This window comes from Pleurodeles waltl, chromosome 7 (assembly GCF_031143425.1).
Source record: "Pleurodeles waltl isolate 20211129_DDA chromosome 7, aPleWal1.hap1.20221129, whole genome shotgun sequence".
In the NCBI taxonomy this organism is placed as follows: domain Eukaryota; kingdom Metazoa; phylum Chordata; class Amphibia; order Caudata; family Salamandridae; genus Pleurodeles; species Pleurodeles waltl.
In genome coordinates, this window is record NC_090446.1 from 160948766 (window position 1) to 160973054 (window position 24289).

Below are 24289 nucleotides of genomic sequence, written 5' to 3' on the forward strand. Positions count from 1 at the left end.
GACACAAAGGGGAAGGGGTCCCATGGGGACCCCTTCCCGTTTGCGCCTGGGTTACCATCCACTTCAAGTGGATGGTAACTGCGCCTTCATTTGCGACTGCAATCGCGGTCGCAAATGAATATACATAGCAATGCGAGTCGCTAATAAGAAGGGAACATCCCTTCTTATTAGCGAATCGGAAATGCATTTTGCGAGTCGGATCCGACTCGCAAAATGCATTTCTGCATTCCGGTGAATCTTTCGCGACTCGCAAACGGCGTTTTTCGCCGTTTGCGAGTCGCAAATGCTTTGCTACATCTGGCCCCTAGTTTGAAGGCCACATTTAGATCATCTGTGTTTGAATGGATACCATTTGCTGATGTGGAGTTTTGCGGCCCGCAGGTGGTGTTTCTGTTTGGGAGGGCATCATGGTGGAATGTGTGGGTAAAATACGGCTATGCGATCTGGAATATAGAAATTTGGTGCTTTGAGAGTGTTGAATTAATATTTGGGAAGCTATAGAGGTCGGAGATGCATCTCTGCAGGGAAGAGAGATGGAAATGAGGAAACTGAATACTAAATGGACACTGAACAGAGCGCAGAACTGGACAGTCAAAAGAGTAGTCGCAGGACGAGGATCGAGTGAGAAGGGCAGAGCAAAGGCCAGGATTTCATAGTTGAGGCCAAGCAAATACTTCTAGGTCTTGATAATGGAGAGAAATGAAGTCCAGAAGAGCATAATGCTGATCAAAACATTCAGAACAAAAATGTTGTGCCTTTTGCAAAAAGCGGGATTGCATATTGTATGTCAGGATGACAATTTGAAACAGCATGTGATACAGTGCAGAGGTCCAAGATTCACTACAGTTCAGACCCAGTCAAGAGGGTGGGAGACAGTAAACAGTCTCCTCACTCCATTATGCGTCTGGGGGATAAAAAAAGATATACAGGATATGGCTTCTGAGCCCAGTGACACTGAGGACTGTACACTGAGAACTACGGTACTATAAAGCAGCTTGTCAGATGTTTCAGAAAGTTAGAGCAGGTCTTGCTGAGTATCTTCTCACCAGCACACCACACATTGAAGGTCATTCAGTCAAGCACAGTGTGGACTTCTTGAACATTTGGGGCAAGAAATCCAACTGTAAAGGATGAAGGAGGATGCCAGTGTCAAATATGAGCTAGGTTTTTAGCAACCTTACAGATGAAAAATATGTTGGTGATTGACACATCTGTATGACGAGTGATGCCTAGGTGTGCCCTCTTTGTAATGCATGACTTTGCAGTTTTTGAGTGTGAGAAATATGTAGTCCTATGTAAGCAGCATATTGTTTAAACTGGTGTATTGAGGGCCAAGGCTAGGCTGAAGTCACGTTTTTTTTCTGAATCCAACTTTGCCATCTGTCTAGGACAGGCATCTCCAACGAGTAGCTGTAAGTAGATCTCCTCTGTGCAGCTCAGCATACTAAATGTTAAACTTTTGCTTGGTTGAAATGATATATTTAAAACGAAATTGAAATACATGTATTGCGGACAGATATGTGTGTTTTTTTTCAGAACTCACAAGATGACATTTGGAGAAAAACGGGTTTCCAAAATAAAATTAAATCTGGCATTTGAGTGATAAATTGTGTGACACTGTAGAAGACTTAATACTCATATTATTCCCTTGATCGCAGGGGTATTGCAGCTATTGGTACTGTATATTATACCCATAGAAGCATTGCCGATATAAAAAGCATTTTTACATTACTGATGGCAGCCTTGCTTGATGCCCCGAAGTAATCACTGCTGACAATTTTGCAAGTGGTGGTCACTAATTTAATCTTGTCTGATGTAGTTAGTCACAGTTACAGTACCAATAATATCAGTAGCTTGGGGTGACTTTTGTTCATCATAAGTAGCTCTTATTACAGAAAGGGTTGAAGACCCCTGGTCTAGAATACATATTGTGGCACTTTCTGGACCCTCTTGCCTTCCTCTTCAAATTTAACCTTTGTTACATTAATTAGGGAATTAGTAGCCAAGTACATATGTCACAGAGCTCTGTGAGTACTGGTGATTTTTTTCTCATTTGCCCCCGAATGTATAAAATCTCATCATTTATAAGAGATCAAGGAAGGTATTTTGCAGCAGGTAGGTTTGTGGGTTCAAGGAGCAACACTTTCTACCTGTAGAGTTTTGTATATGCTTAATTGGTGATCAGAACCTTGACGTCATAGCTGTGATAGGCAAGTGGTCTGAAACCAAGTGGTCTGAAAGCATGGCTCTGTAAATGACCAGTAATATGGGAAGTGCTGTACTTGTTTGATCGAAGTCTACCAGACAGCCCAGCTGCCTGGTTCACTAAAGGCATCTTGGGGAAATTCAGAATGCTTGACAGGGAATGCATTCCGCCCGTTGCTTATCACTGGCTTTGCGGTTTGTAACTCACATTTGCTTGGCTTCTATTTGTTGGCTTTATTTGATTTGGACTGTCCAGCTTGGTCATTCCTCTCATAGAGCATCTCTGGTTTTCTGTATCCTTCCGCCAGTGTTCGATTTCTGTAAACATGCCTTTAAATATTATTCTTATTTGGTGACATTTGCTGTGCATTTAAAGGCAGAGGTCAAATATCAGGATCTGTTTTCCGTGGGAATTTGGTCTTTACCTTTCTTTCTCTGGCTTAAAAGTGAGAGGATTCATGTGACAGTCATACTGAATACTGAGCGTGTGCTGTTGGAAGCATGTAGGGTGTTAGTTTTTTCTAGCACGAAACAAAATTTAAATGTCTGTAAATGACCTGTGCAGATATTTAAGAATATATCACAATCAGTAAGGCACAAACATGTTTAGGTAATTATGAACTGTGATAGAAACAAACATTTTAATACAATCAAAACAAATCAGTACACTAGGTGATGACATTTCCACACATCATTCGTTGTACACTGTATACTTTTATCAGAAAACGGTATGTCTGTGCAAATGTAATGGGCATTTCAAATGAATATGTGTTGTCAGCAAGTCCAGTGTGCTACCACACTGTGCATACTCCACTTTACACCATTCCACTCCACATTACTCCACTCTTCTCCACTGTACCATATGTCAATCCACTCTACACCGCTCCAGTCTAGACTACTCCACTCTGATCCACACTACTCTAAGCCACACCATTATGCAACATTCCACTCCGTCACTGAAGCCTGTGCCAATGCACTCTACTCTGCACCACTCCACTTTATGCCAGTGCACTCTACGCCTATCTACTCTGTACCACTGCACTCTATGCCACTCTACACTACTGCACTCTATGCAACTTCACTGCACCCTGCACTTCCCCACTCTATGCCACTTCACTCTACTCTGAAAGACCTTACTCTATGCCACTCTACTCCACTCTGCACAACTCCAATTTTTGCTCCTCCACTCTACTCTACAAATCTGCACTGTATGCCACTGCAGTCTACACTGCACCACTCCACTCCACTCTACTCTGCACTACTACACACTATGCCAGTGGTTCCCAACCTCCTTTTTACTTCTGTGGACCCCCTCTTTTGACTTCTGTGGACCCCCTCTTTATCATTACTGGAACCCGGGGACCCCCACTGAATCATAATTCGAATCCGGGTACTCCCACTTAGTCATTACTGAAAGCTGGTTGGGAACCACTGCACTATGCCACTGCACTCTTCACCTCTCTAATCACTGCACTCTATACCAGTACACTTTATACCAATTTACTCAAAACCACTCCACTCTACCCCACTGCACTATACGCCAATCTACTCTGCACCACTGTACTCTGCACCACTGCTCTCTGCACCAGTTTACTCTAATCTACTCTACTCTGCGCCGATGCACTCTACCCCTTGGCACTCTACGCCACTCTCCTATATAACACTGCACTCTGACACTCTAGTCTGCAACACTGCACTCTCCACCACAGAACTCTACGCCACTCTAAGCCACTGAATTCTATTCCACTCTACACTACGGCACTGCACTCTACTGTGGCACTGCCCTTTAGACTGCACCGCTCCACTCTACGCCACTTCACTCTGAAACACTCTGTTTATGACACTGCACTCTTACTTTACACAACTCCACTCCTCCCTGCGCCACTCCAGTCTATGTACCGCACTCTGCAACGCTCTACGCAACTGCACTCTATGCCAATATACTCTGCACCACTGCACTCTATGCCACTATACTCTGCAACACTCTATGCCACTGCTCTCTATTGTACTCTGCACCACTGTACTCCAAGTCTGTTCTCAAAGTCAATCTGCTATATGCTGTACCACTCTAGGCCAGTGCACTCTGCGCCACTATACTCTGTACTACTGCACTCTGCAACACTACTCTGCAACACTGCACTCTCTGCCACTCACTTCTATGCTAGTACACCCCAGTGCACTCTATGGCACTCTGATCTACTCTGCCACATTGCACTCTTCAACACTACACTTTATGCAACTGCACTGTACCCTGCAGTTCTCCACTCTACTCCACCCCATTCTGACACAATCTACTCTGCCACTGCACTCCATGCTACTGTACTGTGCCACTACACTTTGCTCTCTTTCACTCTGCTCTACACCACTGCACTCTATGCCACTGCAATCTACACTGAACCACTCCACTGTATTCTGCACCATGTACACTATGCCACAGCACTCTTCACCACTTTAATCTAACCACTGCACTATATGCCAGTGTACTCTACAGTACTTTAATCAAAACCAAAGTACTGTACCTCACTGCAGTGTACGTCGGCCTACTCTGCACCACTCTACTCCTCTCTATGCCAGTCTATTCTACACCACTTTACTCTGCCAATGCAGTCTACCTCACTCTACTATACAACACTACACTGTATGACACACTGCTCTGCAACACTCCACCCTCCACCACTGAACTCTATACCACTCTGCTCTGCATCAGTACACTCTGTCACTGCACTCCACACCATTGCACTCTGCCACTGCATTCTGTGCCTCTCAAATCTACCCCACTGCACTCTGTGCCACTCCACTCTGCAACTGCCGTCTACCCTGCACCACTCCACAAATCTCCTCTGAAACAATCTACTGTATGCCATTTCAATCTGTTACTCTATACAACTCCACTCTACCCTGCCCAACTTCATTCTACCCCGCACCACTCCAATGTACCCTGCTCCACTCTACTCTACACTCTACTATATACCACTGCACTCTGTGCCACTATACTGTACTCTGCAACACTCTACTGCACTCTACTCCAGTATACTGTGCACCACGGCAGTCCATGCCACTTTACTATACTCTGCAAACACTCTACTGTGTGCCACAGCACCCAATGCCACTTTATTCTACTCTGCGCCATTGCCCTCTACAACACTGTACACCACTGCACTCTACGGCCCTCTACTCTGCTATACTGCAATCTCTGCCACCGAAATGTACACTAGTGCATCCTAAGAAACTCTATTGTACTCTGCACCACTGCTCTCTAAGCCACTCTGCTCTATGCTGCATCACTCTAAGCCAGTACATTCTATGCTACTCTACACCACTGCTTTCTACAATACTCTACTCAGCAGCACTGCACTCTCTGCCACTCAATTATATGCCACTATACTACACTCTATACTAGCGCACTCTACACCGCTCTAATCTACTCTGCACTCTGTGCTAAAGTACTCTGCCACTCTAATCTGACCATTGTACTATACCCTGTACCACTTTGCTCTACACCAATAAATGCTGTGCCACTGTACTCTGTGCAGCGCCACTCTACTCTTCACCGCTCAACTCTACATCACTGCACTGTCAGTGCATTCTACACCACTGTACTCATAACCAATGCACTCTATACCAATCTACTCTGCACCACTATACCGTGTGCCACTTTACTCCACACCACGACATTGCACTACATGACACTTTATACCATTAAACTCTATTCCACTCTATACCACTGTACAACTCTTCACTCCACGAAACTCCTTCCATGCCACTTCATGTCCCTTTACTCCACTATATTCTGACACACTGCTCCACTCCTCCACACCATGCCTCTGCTACTCCACTCTATGACACTCACCTCTGTGCCACTCCACTCAAGACACTGTACTCCATTCAGTACCATTACACTCTTACACTACTCCACATTATGCCACTCCATTCTACAACACTCTGCTCCACTCTATGCAACTCCACATTACTGTACTCCACTCTATGCTACTGCACTCTGCTTTACACCTCTATGACACGCTTTATGACACACCGCCACTCAACTCTACAATACTCCACTCTGCAGTCTTCTTCTCTATGACACTACACCCTCCACGACACTCTGCCATGCCACTGTAAGACATGCTATTCTATGCCACGCACTCTACGCCATGCCATTCTCCTTTATACCATTACTTTTTAGCCATGTTGAACAGTAGCCATGCTGGTGTAAAACACTTAGGCAACCCAATTAGCTCTTGCCAATGCTTGTGTTAGCCAGGACTTTTTTTATATTTACTAAATTTGTCTGTTAAATATACTCACTGGTAGGAGCCTTCATCAAGGTCTTTTCATCCATGTGTATGCTATTGCCACTCACTGTTTGTCACTTACTACAGCATACAGCATGGGGCAGTGGATCTTCCCACTTTAGGCACTGACTAACATCAGTATGAGTGGTGGCCCATCCACGCACACTCAAGTTAATTTAAGTTGCAGGGACGACTATGGCCATGTCTGCTTTTTTATCAGAAAAAATGTTTATGCTTTTAGTCAATGTATTGTTTTGTTTTACATTGATGATGGCCTCGCAGCTCCCCGAGTGACAATGTTTTGCAAAAGCCATGAGAAAACAAGCATTGACTAAGCAAGAAGGCTTTCTTGCAATGCCCGATCTCTTGGATTTGCCAATGCTAGTTGTTTTCATGGTACATAGACTCAGTGAATCCACATAACAGTTTCACATTGTACTTTGGAGATGAAAGGAAGTGTTCGATGAGAGCAGGGGCCTGAATCTTTTCCCTAGACCTGTTCGTAAGCTCGACAGAGCAGCAGCAGAGATCACAAGTCTCCTTCAGCAGAAATCAAAAACATTTCAGTTTCTTTGTCATAAATCAATGCATTAATTATTCATGTCTACATGTCAAGCCCCCATAAGGTTCCTAATGGCTATTCCTGACTATCACAGGTTTTCCCATCTGTTACAATTCACCGTGAAGCTGACAGGAAGGAAGGAACCCGTGTTAGATGCTTCAGAAAGCTTTACTATCTTTAAATACTACATCGCTATGAACATTACACTGGTCAGAATCAAATTATAGTACAAACACAGAAGTGTCTGTTTTGTTTAAAACAAATGAACACTGAGCTTGAGTAGGAGAGTAATTTAATAATACTTAAGATTGGAGGTTGCAGCAGGGTTTGTGATATCGGAATGATGGCCACAGAAATGAAGTTCGTTTTGCGTAAGAAAAATATAGAGAAGGTGTAATGCACACGTTTAATGTAATTTATTACCAGAGGCTGTGCAATATGCAAACTGGATGCTGAAAGTACAGAAGAGGAACAAAGTAACCTGGGGGAGGGGGAGGGAAACCCACTACTTGGAGCATTTCCGGTTGCAACTCTCTAAGCAGGAGTAACCAGTGAGAAAATACTATGTGATAGTTAGAGGCCCAACTGCAAGGTTGCGTTGGGTTCTAAACCTTTGGAGCCAGATTTCATGACATGCAGAACTTCACGCTAAAATTCAGGATAATCCTTTATGCATCTCATTAAAAAAGTTTTGTTTTTTTTGCCCAACTACCACTTTTTCAATGTGCAGGTCATTAACGAGTTGTTAGAATTCGCAAATTGTGTGAGGGAATCTGGGGCCAGATGTAGCAAACCATTTGCGACTCGCAAACGGCGAAAATCGCCATTTGCGACTTGCAAATACGTGTTTGCTATGCTGAAATGCATTTTGCAAGTCGGAACCGACTCGCAAAATGCATTTCCGAGTCGCAAATAGGAAGGGGTGTTCCCTTCCTATTTGCGAGTCGCAGTGGTACGCAATTCCATTTGCGACCGCGTACGCGGTCGCAAATGGAGTCGTAGTTACCATCCACTTGAAGTGGATGGTAACCCACTCGCAAACGGGAAGGGGTCCCTATGGGACCCCTTCCCCTTTGTGACTGGACCCTAAATAATTTTTTCAGGGCAGGCAGTGGTCCAAGGGACCACTACCTGCCCTGAAAAAATCCGAAACTAAAGGTTTTTTTTTTTTTTTCTAAGTGCAGCTCGTTTTCCTTTAAGGAAAACGGGCTACACTTGGAAAAAAAAAACTGCTTTATTTAAAAGCAATCCCGGACATGGAGGTCTGCTGTTCCCAGCAGGCCTCCATCCCCGTGAGTGCCCAGAGTCGCTATGGGGGCGCAAATTGCGACCCACCTCATTAATATTAATGAGGTGGGTCTTTGCGACCCCATAGCGACTCGCAGAAGGTGTCTGAGACACCTTTCTGCGTAGCAAATTGCGACTTGCAATTTGCGAGTCGCACGGACTCGCAAATTGCAAGTCGCAATTTGCTATTTTCCTACATCTGGCCCCTGATTGTTTACACCGCAAGCCTAGAACTTTCTGTTTGGGGAGGATGACTTGAGGTGAGGGAGGACCCTTTCCGAGACATCATTTATGTAAAAGGAAAACCGCGGTAGGACATTAAACTCTTGAGTCATGTTTGTTTTTCATATATGTTTAAATCCTATTGCGAGTTGGTCTTTACGGTGGCGTTATTACTATTTTCTCTTATTTGAAGCTGAACATAAACATAGTTGTGTACAGTGATATTAAAAAGAGAAGGAAAACAAACAAAGCGAATGATAAGAAAAGCCGTGCAGTTTTTTTCAAGAGGCACAAACTAAGACTCAGTCAAACTAAATATTTTATTTGAGGCAGTTTAATCTTAGAGGCATTTATTTTTTTGGTTGTTGCCAGAAGTATGTTTTTGATTCTGAAATGACTTACTTTGTTTACAAGCTATGATCTTTAAATCCTTCGCTATCAATAAAGTCTGTGCTTCCTGGTTACCTGAACCTCTAAATTGAAACTGGTTGCAACACGATGAAACAAACATCTAATCCTGTCTTCTGATGAATTTAGGTTTAAAATGTCCGCCGTTTGGGCTGGTGAGGTGTATTACCGCATGACTATCTCTGCCAGGGCCCTTGGACTAGATCAAAAATAACTGCAAATCATGTACCCTTTATCTGAACTACGTAGATACAAGGGGGCATATTACTTGTGGAATGCACTGTACTGGTCTGCAATACGGCACACCCTTAATTATTGTGCCCAGGATAGTCTGGGGTCCTGTATCCGAGTAGGAAACAATATATGTGCCCTCTCCAGTGCAGGCACAAACACACTTGTGTTGGGTACTATGCTGCTTTCAAAGATGGGTACATTAACCACGTTTAAAGAGAATACACAATGCGGTCTAATTGTTGACAGGTGATTAGTACACTGATATTTTTTTTACTACACGATGATTTGTTCTCATACAATTTAACATGTTTTGGTTAAAAAAAAAAAAAAAAAAAAAAAAAAAACATTGGCCTGTGTGCACTTATGGGCTCTTTGGATGAGGTGTGAGTACTCACACATATTGCCAGAGATTGAGTCAGGTAGACATAACCTATCGTTGCTAACCTCATAAATAAATCTCACAGAAAAAAGTTAATTGTTAATTTTCCTTAGCACCTTGTCATCGATGAGTTTAAGGGATTAAGTCCATGTTACATGTGCTTTCTGAAGAGGGGGCGGGCACTGCTCTTTCTGACAGGCAGAAAAAATGTGGAGTGCCCCTCTACCACTTCTGTGAAAACACCTTCAGGGTTGCACTATCTCTCTGCAGCTTAGGTGGAATGTTGTTGGTGTGCCTCCCAAAAGCCTTTTTGCCTCTGCACCCTATAAGTATTACAGTGGAGGCTCGGTGACTAAGGTGTTCTCTCCTTCTCGTGGGGCCGCACCGATGTGCAAATACAGGAATGCCCTGATCTGTAGACCAGAAGTGACTCTGGCATGAATAAGTTGACACAGGCATCCACTGCACCCACTCCAGTACCTTCAACAGGGTTCTTCATAAAGTGTCTATTTTGGTGTCTTAAACAAAAAAGGCCATTTTAGGAGTTGTCTGTTGAGACTCTGAAGAGCATGTGTTAAAGCTCTGTGTTAAGTTCCTTTCCCATTCATGTGCATGCATCATATTGTTTCCTAGCTGTGTTCCTATTTACTTTTCTGAAACAATAAAGGAAGAGAACCATGTCTGTGTGGTAGAAGAGTTGGCCGGGTCAGATTGCACAAATAAATGCTGACAGTTGCATATAGAATTATGAGTTGGCATGTGAGCTTTAATGTGCATACTATACTTTACTTTTGCAGTGACGGCAACAGTAACCGTGACTCTGTGCTTTCGTACACAAGCGTACGCAGTAACAGCTCGTATCTCGGAAGTGATGAAATGGGGTCAGGTGAGTGATTTCTGTATGTTGATCAGTCTTTTACCAACCCATTTTCGGCTAGCTACTGGGGTTTATTAGCTTGCTTTAGTCTGATTAGTGTTCTTACTTTAAATGTTATCACACCTGACAAATCTCTGTAGTTTAACATTTGATCATTGCTGTTAATCATGTCCTTGTATAAGATATATAAGATAGGTAGCAGCACAAAATAGTACAGCCACCCCTAAATAATTAAATATTGCAGCACCCGATGGTGAAAGACTAAACTGCACCAGTAAACTGAAGCAGTCAGTACTGTTATACATGGCCTTTCCTTGTTGTAAACCTATAGGAACATATAGGAAGGGGTAGCAACCACAAACATTACCAGAAACAGTACTTCCAAGGTGGGAGGAAGTGTGATCTACTTGTGCAGCATGGGGCGACCCATTGCCTGGGTTTCTCACCCATTAGTTGCCTCTTTCTTGCATACTGGTAGGAAGTAGTGCTTGGTTTAAAAAAAAAAAAAAAAAAACTAACTGGAGAGGCCCAAACTTTTCAAAAGATCTGCACTTGTTCTGCCTGATTCTTGGGTTCCTGAAACCTAGGCTGTCAAGTTTTGATTCAACTGGTGCCACTCTCTTCCTCCACACTACACTCCTTGCTTCTTCCCCTTACTCTTGCAGGTTCTTTTCCCTCTGTATTTCTTCCTTTATGTGTTTCCTACTTTTCTCCTTCTCCTGTTTTATCACTTTCTCACTAAAGTTACTTTCCGGCATGAGTTACAGTTTCTTGAGATAAATATAACTATAAGTATAACTATAACTGCTGAAATTCTCTTGTTTTGTATGGGCAAAACGTTAACCTAACGATAACGTCCCTGTAACCTTTGTTTTTTTCTGCGAATACATATATATTATATATTTATATATATAGAGGTACATCCAGTGTTACTTAAAAAAGTAAATAGCTTTTTTCCCCAAAGATGGCTCGCCGTAAATGTAACTATTTGATGTGATATTTTCCATAATATTAATTTGAAATTAGAAGCAAAGCCTTGCTTTATTCATATTTCTAGTGTTTTAGTCTGCACAATCTATTCATTGTTTTAGACACTGAGATTCTTCTGCAGGCAGGTCGCTCACCACTTCGCCTTCTGTGCCACCTCCACTCCGCATTTTGCTATCTCCTTTTCCCATTCCCGCTGCTGTGTCCCCTGCGGCCCCTCCCGCCTCCCCCCTCCTTCTCACCGTTCCTGCTGACTCCTTTTCCCATTCCCGCCGCTGCGTCCCCTGCGGCGCCTCCCCCCTCCTTCTCACCGTTCCTGCTGACTCCTTTTCCCATTCCCACAGCTGCTTCCCCTGCGTCGCCTCCCCCTCCTTCTCACCGTTCCTGCTGACTCCTTTTCCCATTCCCACCGCTGCGTCCCCTGCGGCCCCTCCCACCTCCCCCCTCCTTCTCAGCGTTCCTGCTGACTCCTTTTCCCATTCCTGCCACTGCGGCCCCTCCCGCCTCCCCCCTCCTTCTCACCGTTCCTGCTGACTCGTTTTCCCATTCCCGCCGCTGCGTCCCCTCCCACCTCCTTCTCACCGTTCCTGCTGACTCCTTTTCCCATTCCCGCCGCTGCGGCCCCTCCCCCCAACCCCCTCATTCGCTAGGCCCTCCCGCCTCCCAGCTGCCACTCCCACCCTCCCCTCCTCTTATGGCAGCCGCGGCGCCAAAGTCAAGCCCGTCTGTGCCCGTCCGTGCCTGGACCGCTCCCAGCGCCAGAACCCCTGGCCCCAGCAACAGCCACCCAGCCAGCATTCGCTACAACACCGAAACCCTCCGCGCACTCAACACCAGCCGAGACACCACCTGCACGGACCCTTCTGCCACAACTGCAGCTTCACCTGCAACAGATCCCACATACCTCCTAGGATGAAGACCAACCACCTCCATTGCATACTTGTAAGGAAATGCCGCCTTGGCATGGTTACCCCCTGACTTTTTGCCTTTGCTGATGCTATGTTTTGAATTGAAAGTGTGCTGAGGCCTGCTAACCAGGCCCCAGCACCAGTGTTCTTTCCCTAACCTGTACTTTTGATTCCACAATTGGCACACCCTGGCATCCAGGTAAGTCCCTTGTAACTGGTACCCCTGGTACCAAGGGCCCTGATGCCAGGGAAGGTCTCTATGGGCTGCAGCATATCTTATGCCACCCTGGGGACCCCTCACTCAGCACAGACAGACTGCTTGTCAGCTCGTGTGTGCTGGTGAGAACAAAAACGAGTAAGTCGACATGGCACTCCCCTTAGGGTGCCATGCCAACCTCACACTGCCTATGCAGTATAGATAAGTCACCCCTCTAGTAGGCCTTACAGCCCTAAGGCAGGGTGCACTATACCATAGGTGAGGGCACCAGTACATGAGTACTGTGCCCCTACAGTGTCTAAGCCAAACCTTAGACATTGTAAGTGCAGGGTAGCCATAAGAGTATATGGTCTGGGAGTCTGTCAAACACGGACTCCACAGCACCATAATGGCTACACTGAAAACTGGGAAGTTTGGTATCAAACTTCTCAGCACAATAAATGCACACTGATGCCAGTGTCCATTTTATTGTGAAATACACCCCAGAGGGCACCTTAGAGGTGCCCCCTGAAACCTTAACCGACTATCTGTGTAGGCTGACTGGTTCCAGCAGCCTGCCACAACCGAGACATGTTGCTGGCCCCATGGGGAGAGTGCCTTTGTCACTCTGAGGCCAGTAACAAAGCCTGCACTGGGTGGAGATGCTAACACCTCCCCCAGGCAGGAGCTGTCACACCTGGCGGTGAGCCTCAAAGGCTCACCCCTTTGTGCCAGCACCGCAGGACACTCCAGCTAGTGGAGTTGCCCGCCCCCTCCGGCCATGGCCCCCACTTTTGGCGGCAAGGCCGGAGGAAATAATGAGAATAACAAGGAGGAGTCACTGGCCAGTCAGGACAGCCCCTAAGGTGTCCTGAGCTGAAGTGACTCTAACTTTTAGAAATCCTTCATCTTGCAGATGAAGGATTCCCCAATAGGATTAGGGATGTGACCCCCTCCCCTTGGGAGGAGGCACAAAGAGGGTGTACCCACCCTCAGGGCTAGTAGCCATTGGCTACTAACCCCCCAGACCTAAACACGCCCTTAAATTTTGTATTTAAGGGCTCCCCTGAACCTAAGAATTTAGATTCCTGAAACTACAAGAAGAAGAAGACTGCTGAGCTGAAAAACCCCTGCAGAGGAAGAACAGAAGACACCAACTGCTTTGGCCCCAGACTTACCGGCCTGTCCCCTGCCTTCCAAAGAAACCTGCTCCAGCGACGCTTTCCAAGGGACCAGCGACCTCTGAATCCTCCGAGGACTGCCCGACTTCAAGAAAGACAAGAAACTCCTGAGGACAGCGGCACTGCTCCAAAAGAACTGCAACTTTGTTTCAAGGAGCAGATTTAAAGACCCCTGCAACTCCCCGCAAGAAGCGTGAGACTTGCAACACTGCACCCGGCGACCCCGACTCGACTGGTGGAGAACCAACACCTCAGGGAGGACCCTCCGGCGACTCCGAGACCGTGAGTAACCAAAGTTGTCCCCCCTGAGCCCCCACAGCGACGCCTGCAGAGGGAATCCCGAGGCTCCCCCTGACCGCGACTGCCTGAACTCCATTTCCCGACGGCTGGAAAAGACCCTGCACCCGCAGCCCCCAGCACCTAAAGGAACGGAACTCCTGTGCAGGAGTGACCCCCAGGTGGCCCTCTCCCTTGCCCAGGTGGTGGCTACCCCGAGGAGCCCCCCCCCTTGCCTGCCTGCACCGCTGAAGAGATCCCTTGATCTCTCATTGAAATCTACAGAGAACCCAATGCTTGTTTGCACACTGCACCCGGCCGCCCCCGCACTGCTGAGGGTGTACTTTTTGTGCTGACTTGTGTCCCCCCCGGTGCCCTACAAAACCCCCCTGGTCTGCCCTCCGAAGACGCGGGTACTTACCTGCTGGCAGACCGGAACCGGGGCACCCCCTTCTCTCCATTGAAGCCTATGTGTTTTGGGCACCTCTTTGACCTCTGCACCTGACCGGCCCTGAGCTGCTGGTGTGGTAACTTTGGGGTTGCTCTGAACCCCCAACGGTGGGCTACCTTGGACCCAAACCTAAGACTTGTAAGTGATTTACTTACCTGACAAAACTAACAAAAACTTACCTCCCCCAGGAACTGTGAAAATTGCACTGTGTCCACTTTTAAAACAGCTTATTGTGTTTTATGTAAAAAGTATACATGCTAATGTAATGATTCAAAGTTCCTAAAGTACTTACCTGCAATACCTTTCAAATGAGATATTACATGTAGAATTTGAACCTGTGGTTCTTAAAATAAACTAAGAAAATATATTTTTCAATAACAAAACCTATTGGCTGGATTTGTCTATGAGTGTGTTCCTCATTTATTGCCTGTGTGTATGTACAACAAATGCTTAACACTACTCCTTTGATAAGCCTACTGCTCGACCACACTACCACAAAATAGAGCATTAGTATTATCTCTTTTTGCCACTATCTTACTTCTAAGGGGAACCCTTGGACTCTGTGCATACTATTCCGTACTTTGAAATAGTGCATACAGAGCCAACTTCCTACAATACTCCTCAACACCCGCTCAGCACGCAAGCACGCCATCGAAGTCTGGGACCTGCTCGACTCCACCTCCCAGGACGTGGCCTTTCTAACCGAAACTTGGTGGAACGACTCCTCAGCACCCGATATCGCCATAGCCATCCCGAACGGATACAAAGTCGCTCGCCGAGACCGCACCAACAGAACTGGAGGAGGCGTAGCCATCGTCCACAAAGCCACCCTCGAAGTCAAAACCACCCTGGATGACTCCTTCAGCGGCGCCGAACTCCTTCACTTCCAAGTCCGCACCGACCCCAACACCACGCTCAGAGGAACACTCATCTATAGACGCCCAAGGCCCAGGGCACCTTTCAGCAACGCCATCGCCGACCTGGCCAGCACTGGCCTCCACGGACTACATCCTCCTCGGGGACCTGAATTTTCACCTTCAAAACAACAATGACACCAACTCCGCCACCCTGATCGAAAACCTCGCCAACCTCGGCTTCACACAGCTCGTCAACACACCCACCCACACAGCCGGTCACACCCTTGACCCCATCTTCTCCACAAGCAACCACATCACCTTCAACCATACCATCGAACTCTACTGGACCGACCACCGCTGAATCCACTTCACCTTCAAGAAACAGACAGAACACCACCTCACCGAACAACCACCACGCCGCTGATGGGGCATTGTCACCGAACTTCAACTAACCAACGCCCTAGCCCAGAAACCGCCCGTCAACCCCACCGACCCTGACATCGCGGCACACAACCTCAAGCTATGGATGACCGACTGCGCCGACCGCCTTGCTCCACTCAGAAAAACCTCCAACAACCACATCAACAAAAAAGACACCTGGTTCACCGACGACCTCCAAGCCTCCAAACGCCCTGCCGAAAACTCAAGCAAATATGGCTAATCGAACGCACTCCAGACAACCACACGGCACTCAAGGATACCACACACAAACACCACCAACTCATCTGGCTAGCAAAAAGACCCTCCTTCAAAACCCGCCTAGAAAACAATGCCCATGGCTGCAAAGAACTTTTCAGCATCGTAAAAGAACTCTCCAACCAAGACGCCACCGTCAACGACATCACCCCCTCCCAAGAACTATGTGCCGCCCTAGCAACCGCCTTCCACCAAAAAATCACAGACATCCACGACAGCTTCAACTCCCCTCACATTCCGGACGCTCCTACCCCACCCACCACGAACTCCACCCGCTCCAGCTGACTGTCCTCCTGGACCAACATCAGCGACGACGAAACCCGCAAGACCATGAACTCCATCTACTCCGGATCACCATCAGACCCCTGCCCACACCACATCTTCAACAAAGTAGACACGGCCATCGCACCACACCTACGGAAAGCCATCAACATCTCCTTTGAAACTGCAAGATTCCCGGACAGCTGGAAACACGCTGAAATCAACGCCCTTCTCAAGAAACCAAAGGCGGACCCCAAGGACCTGAAAAACTTCCGGCCCATCTCTCTGCTCCCATTCCCGGCGAAGGTCGTTGAGAAAATCGTCAACACTCAGCTCACTCGGTACCTCGAAGACAACAACATCCTCGACCCCTCCCAGTCCGGCTTCAGGCGCAACCACAGCACCGAAACCGCCCTCCTCGCCGCCACAGACTACATCAGAAGCCACCTCGACAATGGAGAAACATCAGCCCTCATCCTCCTAGACCTATCAGCCGCCTTTGACACCGTATGTCACCACACCCTAAAATCCCGCCTCCACGCAGCAGGAATCCAGGACCAGGCCCTCAAATGGACCGCATCCTTCCTCGCCGGCAGAAACCAAAGAGTCCGCCTCCCCCGTACCAATCCAAAGCCTTCAACATCATCTGCGGCGTACCCCAGGGCTCATCCCTCAGCCCGACGCTGTTCAACATCTACATGGCCCCCCCTCGCACAATTGGCCCGTCAGCACAACCTCAACATCATCTCCTACGCCGACGACACCCAGCTCATCTTCTCCCTCACCAAGGACCCGCACACCGCCAAAACCAACCTCCACGAGGGACTAAAAGCCATCGCCAACTGGATGAGAGACAGCCGGCTAAAACTGAACTCGGACAAAACAGAGGTCCTCATCCTTGGGCGCACCCCCTCTGCCTGGGACAACTCATGGTGGCCGTCCATGCTGGGTCCCCCACCGACACCCACCGACAGCGCACGAAGCCTCGGCTTCACCCTCGACCCCTCACTCTCCATGTCAAAGCAGGTCAGCGCCATCTCCTCCTCCTGCTACAACACCCTCTGCATGCTTCGCAGAATTTACAAATGGTTCCCAGCAGAAACAAGAAAAACAGTAACCCAGGCCCTCGTCAGCAGCAGACTCGACTACGGCAACGCCCTCTACACCGTTATCTCATCCAAACTCCTCCAACACATCCAAAACGCCTCCGCCCGACTCATCCTCAACATCCCTCGCCACTGCCACATCACCTCCCACCTGAGAGACCTTGACTGGCTCCCCGTCAACAAGAGGATCACCTTCAAGCTCCTCACCCACGCACACAAGGCACTCCACAATACCGGACCATCGTACCTGAACAACAGACTCAGCTTCTACACTCCCACCCGGCATCTCTGCTCCGCTAACCTCACCCTCGCTTCCGTTCCCCGCATCCGACGCAAATCTTCCGGCGGCAGATCATTCTCGTACCTCGTCGGCAAGACCTGGAACACCCTCCCGCAGGATCTACGACAGACCCAGGACCTTCTTTCCTTCAGAAAACTACTCAAGACTTGGCTCTTCGAGCAGTAGCAGCACCCTACCCCCCCAGCGCCTTGAAACCCTCACGGGTATGTAGCACGCTTTACAAATAAATTGATTGATTGATTGATTTGTTGGAATCCACTCTCCATGACTGAGGCCTAAGCAAAAATCCATCCCTTGATACACTGGTACGCTATCAGATCCTGCAAATTCTACTTAGATTGCTAACCAGTTTGCATCTAAGCACTCACATGCAATGTGATGCACCTCTGATCAAGTGACAAGGGGACCACAGACTTCTGGTCGTCTGTTTCTGTTTGGTTCCTTTCAATTTTCTGGGAAAGGTTAAGAGGTCTCCAATACATTAACTTAAATGTGATATTGTTGTTTTCTCCTGCAGTATCAAAAAGTGCTATTCATGTAGCATTGTATTTTAAACTCCATACTCTAGTAGTATACTGCAGTTGCATTGCCACTGATAGGCCTACATATTGAGAGACAGTCAAACCGTTGGCTTACCCATAGTTTTTATATCATTAAAGTTCTATCCTTTCTCAAGTTTCGCCTGTTTGAATCTGCACACCTTAACTATGGAGAGAAGACTTGAAGTACGATTTTTCAGATACCTTCCTGGGCTTTGTTAAAAGGATACATGGGTAACAGAGCGAAAAGGCAGCATGAATCACAGTTCTCAGCCAGAGCCCTACTTTGCCAAACTATTTTGGAAAGCATGTTTGAGTACATAGATCCAACAATTTCATTTTCACATGATTGCTCCCATCTAATTCCAGTGCTGGAGAGTTGTAGAAACCCTTCTCTGTTGGCACACTGTAATTCAAACTAGGATTGTCCATTGCACAACTTACCTAAGGCTGGCCCTCATCTGGGTCTTCCTCTGTACGTTCCTCATCGTAATCATTTACCTTTTGCCATTGTGCACCTCAGAAAATTCAAGTTGGAATCAAAAATCTCTGTCTTTACTTTTGGTCTTAGGGGATGAGCTTCCCTGTGACATGAGAATTCCTTCCGATAAACAGGACAAACTGCATGGGTGTCTCGAGCACCTCTTTAATCAGGTATGTTTTTCATATTTGACTGGTTGCAAAAGATAGAAACGAGTATTGTCAGGTTTTAGTTACTGGGTATGTGGTTTGTTGTTTATGCTAGTATACAGAATTTTTCCTTTAAAAATAAACTGGCTTAAGCTACTAATGTAGGAGCAGATTTTCTTATCCTTTTATTTGACTCTGAGTATCAAAAATGCCAAGTGGATGATGTTGATTTCTATTTATTTCTCTTAAACAAAGTCCTACTACGTTCCATGTAGGACTATTCGTATTAAATTTGTACAACTCAATGCTCATCATCAAAGCATCATTAAAGGAACAATATATAAACTTTTATCAAATTCATTTTTTCAAGACTGTCCACTTTTTTGGTGGTTTTTATTTCTAATGTCTTATGATGGATTTCAGAACGATGCTTTTTGTTTCATATTGTTGGTTGTAATTCCTTTTACAGAAGTTGCTTCTTTCTGTTGTCAGTCCATAAGGAAGAACTCAAATTAATCCACAAAGGATTTTCTCCAGTTGCAGAAAATGATGTCATTATAAATTGCCTTAGATTTTTTCCTGTAAAATGATTATTTGTCTTATTTTATTTTTTTGCATTATACTTGGCAAGTAACAAACTCCATAATTAATAGAACATTCATCCATTTCCTAGGTAGATGCTATTATTGCACTTCTTAAAGGAACAGTAATAACCAGGGCCTTTGAAGAAACAAAGCATTTTCCAATGGATCATTGTCTGCAAGGTAAAGAGGTTCATTCTTAATAGGTTATTGTAGCAATAATTATTTAGCAAGGGGCATGACTGTGCACTGGAATTTTGATTCTTTAAAATAAATTGTTTTAGAAACTGCAAGAATTAGAGCAGGTGCGTGACTTTAATTGCCAACTGTTGTTCATTTTTGGAGATCCTTGTACTCCTTCCGTGGGGCTTATGCTTTTGTTCATTTTTCTTGAATTTCTCTGTAATGTTCCTTTGTGTAATTATGTCACAAATAGATCTGTTTTTGACTTGCAACTAAATAGTGCCAATTATTGTTCTGGGACTGATATGTCAAGTCATGACAGAATCTTAATAACTATAGATGATCCCCATCCCAAAAAAACATAAACTATGACATTGCACCATCTTTCCAGAATTTCTTCAGTATGACCTTTATCTCGTGTAAAAGAAGTGTGGAATTCCTACGCTAATATTTTACGTATTGCCTTGATATTTAGAGTTTAGACTCAAAGAGGAATGGACGATAAGGTGCAGGAGCATGATTCAACTCAGCATCCAAGAAGATCCCTGGAACCTTCCGAACTCTATTAAGACTCTAGTTGAAAGCATACAAAAATTTGTTGAAGGTTTGTATATACGAAAATATACATTATAAGAGTACTGCAACTTCAGCACTAGCCATATAAATACAATCAAGCACTGAAAATATCTTTTGATTTTAACAACAATTGTACCATAACATAGTGCTTTGAGAGTCCTACGGACCGGCACTTTGTGGCATTCGATTATGTAAAGCTCTCCTACACAGTAAATTGTTAAACAATGGACAACATTTATATTAAAGGGATCCTTAGTACCCTCCAACTATAAAAGTCTATTTGAAATAGGATCAAGTGAATAAATATAAATAAAAGAAACTGATATTCCATTTCATTTAGATATTAGGTAATTCTCTGGGCAAAGTAGAAAATTATTAGTAAAAGTGTTATTAAACTTAGAATTTCTATTTAAGCATCTGCTCAACCCCTCAAGTGAAGTGTGAAGTTCTTTCTTTAGTTGCATCCCAAAATGAAGATTTTTAGAACCTTTTTTAATTGTATAAGACAGAGCTCTGGGAATTATTTCTGACTTTATTTACCTTACTCCTAGTTCCAAAACACTTCATTAAACTTCACTTGCACATTTGTATCCCCCCTTAGCTCCTTCGTCTTTGGTATATTTTGATTTTGGATTTACATGCCACATATTTTACTCATTTTAATCTTATATTCTAATGTTCCTGCTGTAAATATCTGCAGAATTGATGCTAGCCTCCTAACTGTATTCAAGTTTTTCGGCTGTTGTACAGACCCTCTCTAGTTACTTTTGTTGGGATGTACAAAACACCTTTATGCCGCCACCCAGGCATTTGCCTTTTTGGGCCCTTTCTTGCAGTTACAAGGGTGTTACTGTGCATTGTTCATTGGTCCAAATTATTTAACAGGTCCTCTCCAGATGCCTCTTCTAAAGGGTGCTAGAGTTAAGAGCAATTCTATCTGGAAAAAGTCGTGGAAGCCAAGTCTACCATAACTTCCTTGTCTATATCTGTGTATTCATGGTTTTTCCTAACCTTCCTTGATTTCATCATACATGGCCATAATTGTATTCTTGTCTTGAGGGAATGATTGACACATGCTTCCCCTCACACAACACTTCAGTAGCCCCTGAGGCACATCAGAAAGTCACACATATGTTCAGTTTGATTTAGTATTACCTAAAACAGTGAGTCATCGTACTCTGAAACAAATGACACTGGTTACTCTGCTTTGTCTTTCAGATGGGGAAAATCAGCTTCTTTTGGCTTTGCTAAAATGCACAGGTGAGCCCTTGTATTAATTTGGTATGGTTAGCTCAAAATGGTTGTGCACGTGCACATATTTGGATTTCAACGTTAACCTTGTTGCAAGGCCCTTTGCATTTTGCACTAGCCTATTATGTTTCAAGAATATTGTGTTACGTTGTAAAAATAAAGTATCTCTTATTAATGATTTGGCCACACAGCTGTAAAGCTGCAGTTTAAAGTCCACCAAGTAAAGCTTCTACTATGTAGACCATGCCCTGGTGGCTTTTTTTTATTGGCCGAAAGACAGGATATTGATTCATGAAGAAAGTGTGATAATTGGAGGCTGTTTTAGCTTAGAACAGTGGAAGCTGTAATCTTGTTTATCAGTTGTGCTTTGGTAGGTGATCGTTCCTCAGTATTACTTGGTTGAGAAGCTTCCTATTAATAGTCAAAAAGCTTCAAACATATGCACGTAAAATCTGCCTTCATTGACTTAACAAGCTTCTCTGAACCATTGTTAGGGACAGATTTAGCTCTGTTGAGAAATTATAATCTTTCTAGTGGAAAAAAAAGGCTTTAGTCCTTCACACCCTCATAGAAGATGTGCCTATTAACCTGTTCTATTTAGTTTTGGTTTGGGATTTATTGATTAAAGAGCTGTAATCTATCAAAGATATACATTTTGGTTGCCATTTTAATAAATATTAAGCTTATATGTTTGTGTTATGCAAGCATTATGACCTTGTTCTGAGGTCTGAATGCAGTATGCTCTTTCACATGTCAGACAAATATAGTATAAGTAAAGTAAGAGAGAACAATCACTCCTGGTGCTGATGGACACAGAAGGCAAAGATGATATTTTGCTAAGGTCCTGAGCTTTGAGGATTGTCATGACCCTAGCACAGAAAGCCAACGTCTGGAGGTTGTCTCGGTCTGTAATTTATCCTTAATCCATAAATACATGCATTGATCAAAGATTGGAACTGCGAACTACCAATTCTGTACATAATACTTAAACTCCCCATAGAGATTCATAGATGACCAGATACTTGCTGATGGATTAATTATACTACTGCATTAATCGACAACTGGAGTGTGTAAATCGGGCTGTCGGACTTCCATTAAATTTGATAAAATGTGGTCACATCAAACCCAAAGTTGTTATGGTTCATTGTCTCATGATGGAAGTCAGGATTAAGTTACAAGTTTTTGTAGAGTGTACATGTTTGTTTCAGAACATGAGCTTATGAAACCTAAAGGAGCTGACCCCTATTGTATACTGACGAGGAACCAGCACTTTAGGGGAGTTAACTGTATCAGTGAATTTCCAAGCTGAAAAGCCAAAGGAACAGATTCCTTGTGATCCACAGTTTTAGGGGCAGGTATGTGCCCAAACTCAGCTTGAGAGCACAAATTAAGTACCTCTTCTTCAGACAGCATTTGAACCCAAATCCATTCAAACAAACCATTCAGTAGAGTACCTGTGACCTAGGAATGCATGAGCGAGTAAAATATAAAAATGGTTGAGCCCTCTAGAATGGCCAGACCCCACTGCATGTGACGGGTATTGATATGCATGTGATAGACCATACCAATGTCCCCCGAATTAGGATCATATGTACTACTTCTCCAGAGTACCTACCTAGTTGCACATTCTGGGGACAGTCAACTTTAACGACCTTGAACATGACTCTGAACTGGAACATTGATATATTATATTTAGTCACGTGAACTCCTTAGAGTGTTGCATATCGGCCAGGATGTGCTCACCTCGGCCGGAATGCCACATTCTAAGGAGTTTTTTAAAAGTCACTTTTTCATATGCCAATATGTTCTTAAATGGCAGCGACATGAGAAGTCAACAATGTTTAAAACTCCCTGAACGTATAAATATAGATTCTCGATATAATAATTAAAATGAATTAACAACCCGTAAGTTAAACACTTAGTCAGCATATTAAATTTTGATATTGTTTTGAAATGTTGCATTGCCTCGTGACCAGGGTGATCCCAGTTTTTTGTTGTCAAATTTTTTTTTTGTTGCTCCCGCAGTGTGTAGGTAATTTATTTTAATGTCCCTACACCTTTTCCTTTGTTGCTTCATGGTTAGAACCTCCGTTGTCACTGCAGGAAATCTGTAATTGCTTGGGTTTTCCAACAGGCTCTCAGAACTCTGCCCTCAGTACTTTCCTAGTTAAGTATCTATTAATTTCGTTTCTGTAAAATTTTTGTGGCCTATTAGATGGTACATAATGACTACCTGCAATTTATCTCAATCATTGTAGGTGGTGTACCGAAATTGCGAGTGTAATCGCATAATACTGAATGAAAAGAAAGGAACATGTTCTGTATGCTAAGAGAACTTGAATACCAAATTTACTTCAAAATCATACTTTCCAATGTGGCTGTGGCCTAAATTACATAGTGATAGGCAGTCTTTTTCAGTGGAAGACAGATTTGCCGGCTTTCTGTCTTTTGCTTTTAATATTGACCAATGAGCCTGTCAGCAGAATCAGAAACTGGAGAACAGTTCTGCACATTGCCAGTATTCTCCAAATACTATCAAGCCCATATGCAATCCTTCCAGGGTCAGATAAATAAAAAAAAAGTTAATTAAAAAAAAGAAAAAAGTGCCTTTCCGACACCGGCCATCTCACTCCTGGTCCCTCTCAGTGACGTTGGTGTCCCATCAGTCCCAGGGACTTCCGGACAGGCTCCCCATGCAATCCTGGTGATGCTCACATGCTAAACCAGGCATGAGAGCAGTGCCAGGATTGGTCTGAGCGGCTTAAGAGTCCGTGCAGTTTCTCCAACCTGACTGTGTCACACAGCCGGGTTGGAGAAACCTAAGTGCACATGTGTGGTTGGCC

The 24289-nt window shown here is 44.8% G+C and overlaps 1 protein-coding gene across 2 annotated transcripts in view; it reads left to right on the top strand.

Annotated features, from left to right (window-relative positions):
- Positions 1 to 24289, top strand: part of PREX1 (phosphatidylinositol-3,4,5-trisphosphate dependent Rac exchange factor 1) — a 718002-nt gene that overhangs the window by 648285 nt on the left and 45428 nt on the right. For both annotated transcript variants that reach the window (XM_069243446.1, XM_069243447.1), the window contains exons 28-32: positions 10387 to 10475; positions 18797 to 18879; positions 19529 to 19619; positions 20095 to 20223; positions 21414 to 21455. In XM_069243446.1, the coding sequence (XP_069099547.1) occupies positions 10387 to 10475; positions 18797 to 18879; positions 19529 to 19619; positions 20095 to 20223; positions 21414 to 21455 (434 nt within the window). The remainder of the gene's footprint in view (positions 1 to 10386; positions 10476 to 18796; positions 18880 to 19528; positions 19620 to 20094; positions 20224 to 21413; positions 21456 to 24289) is intronic.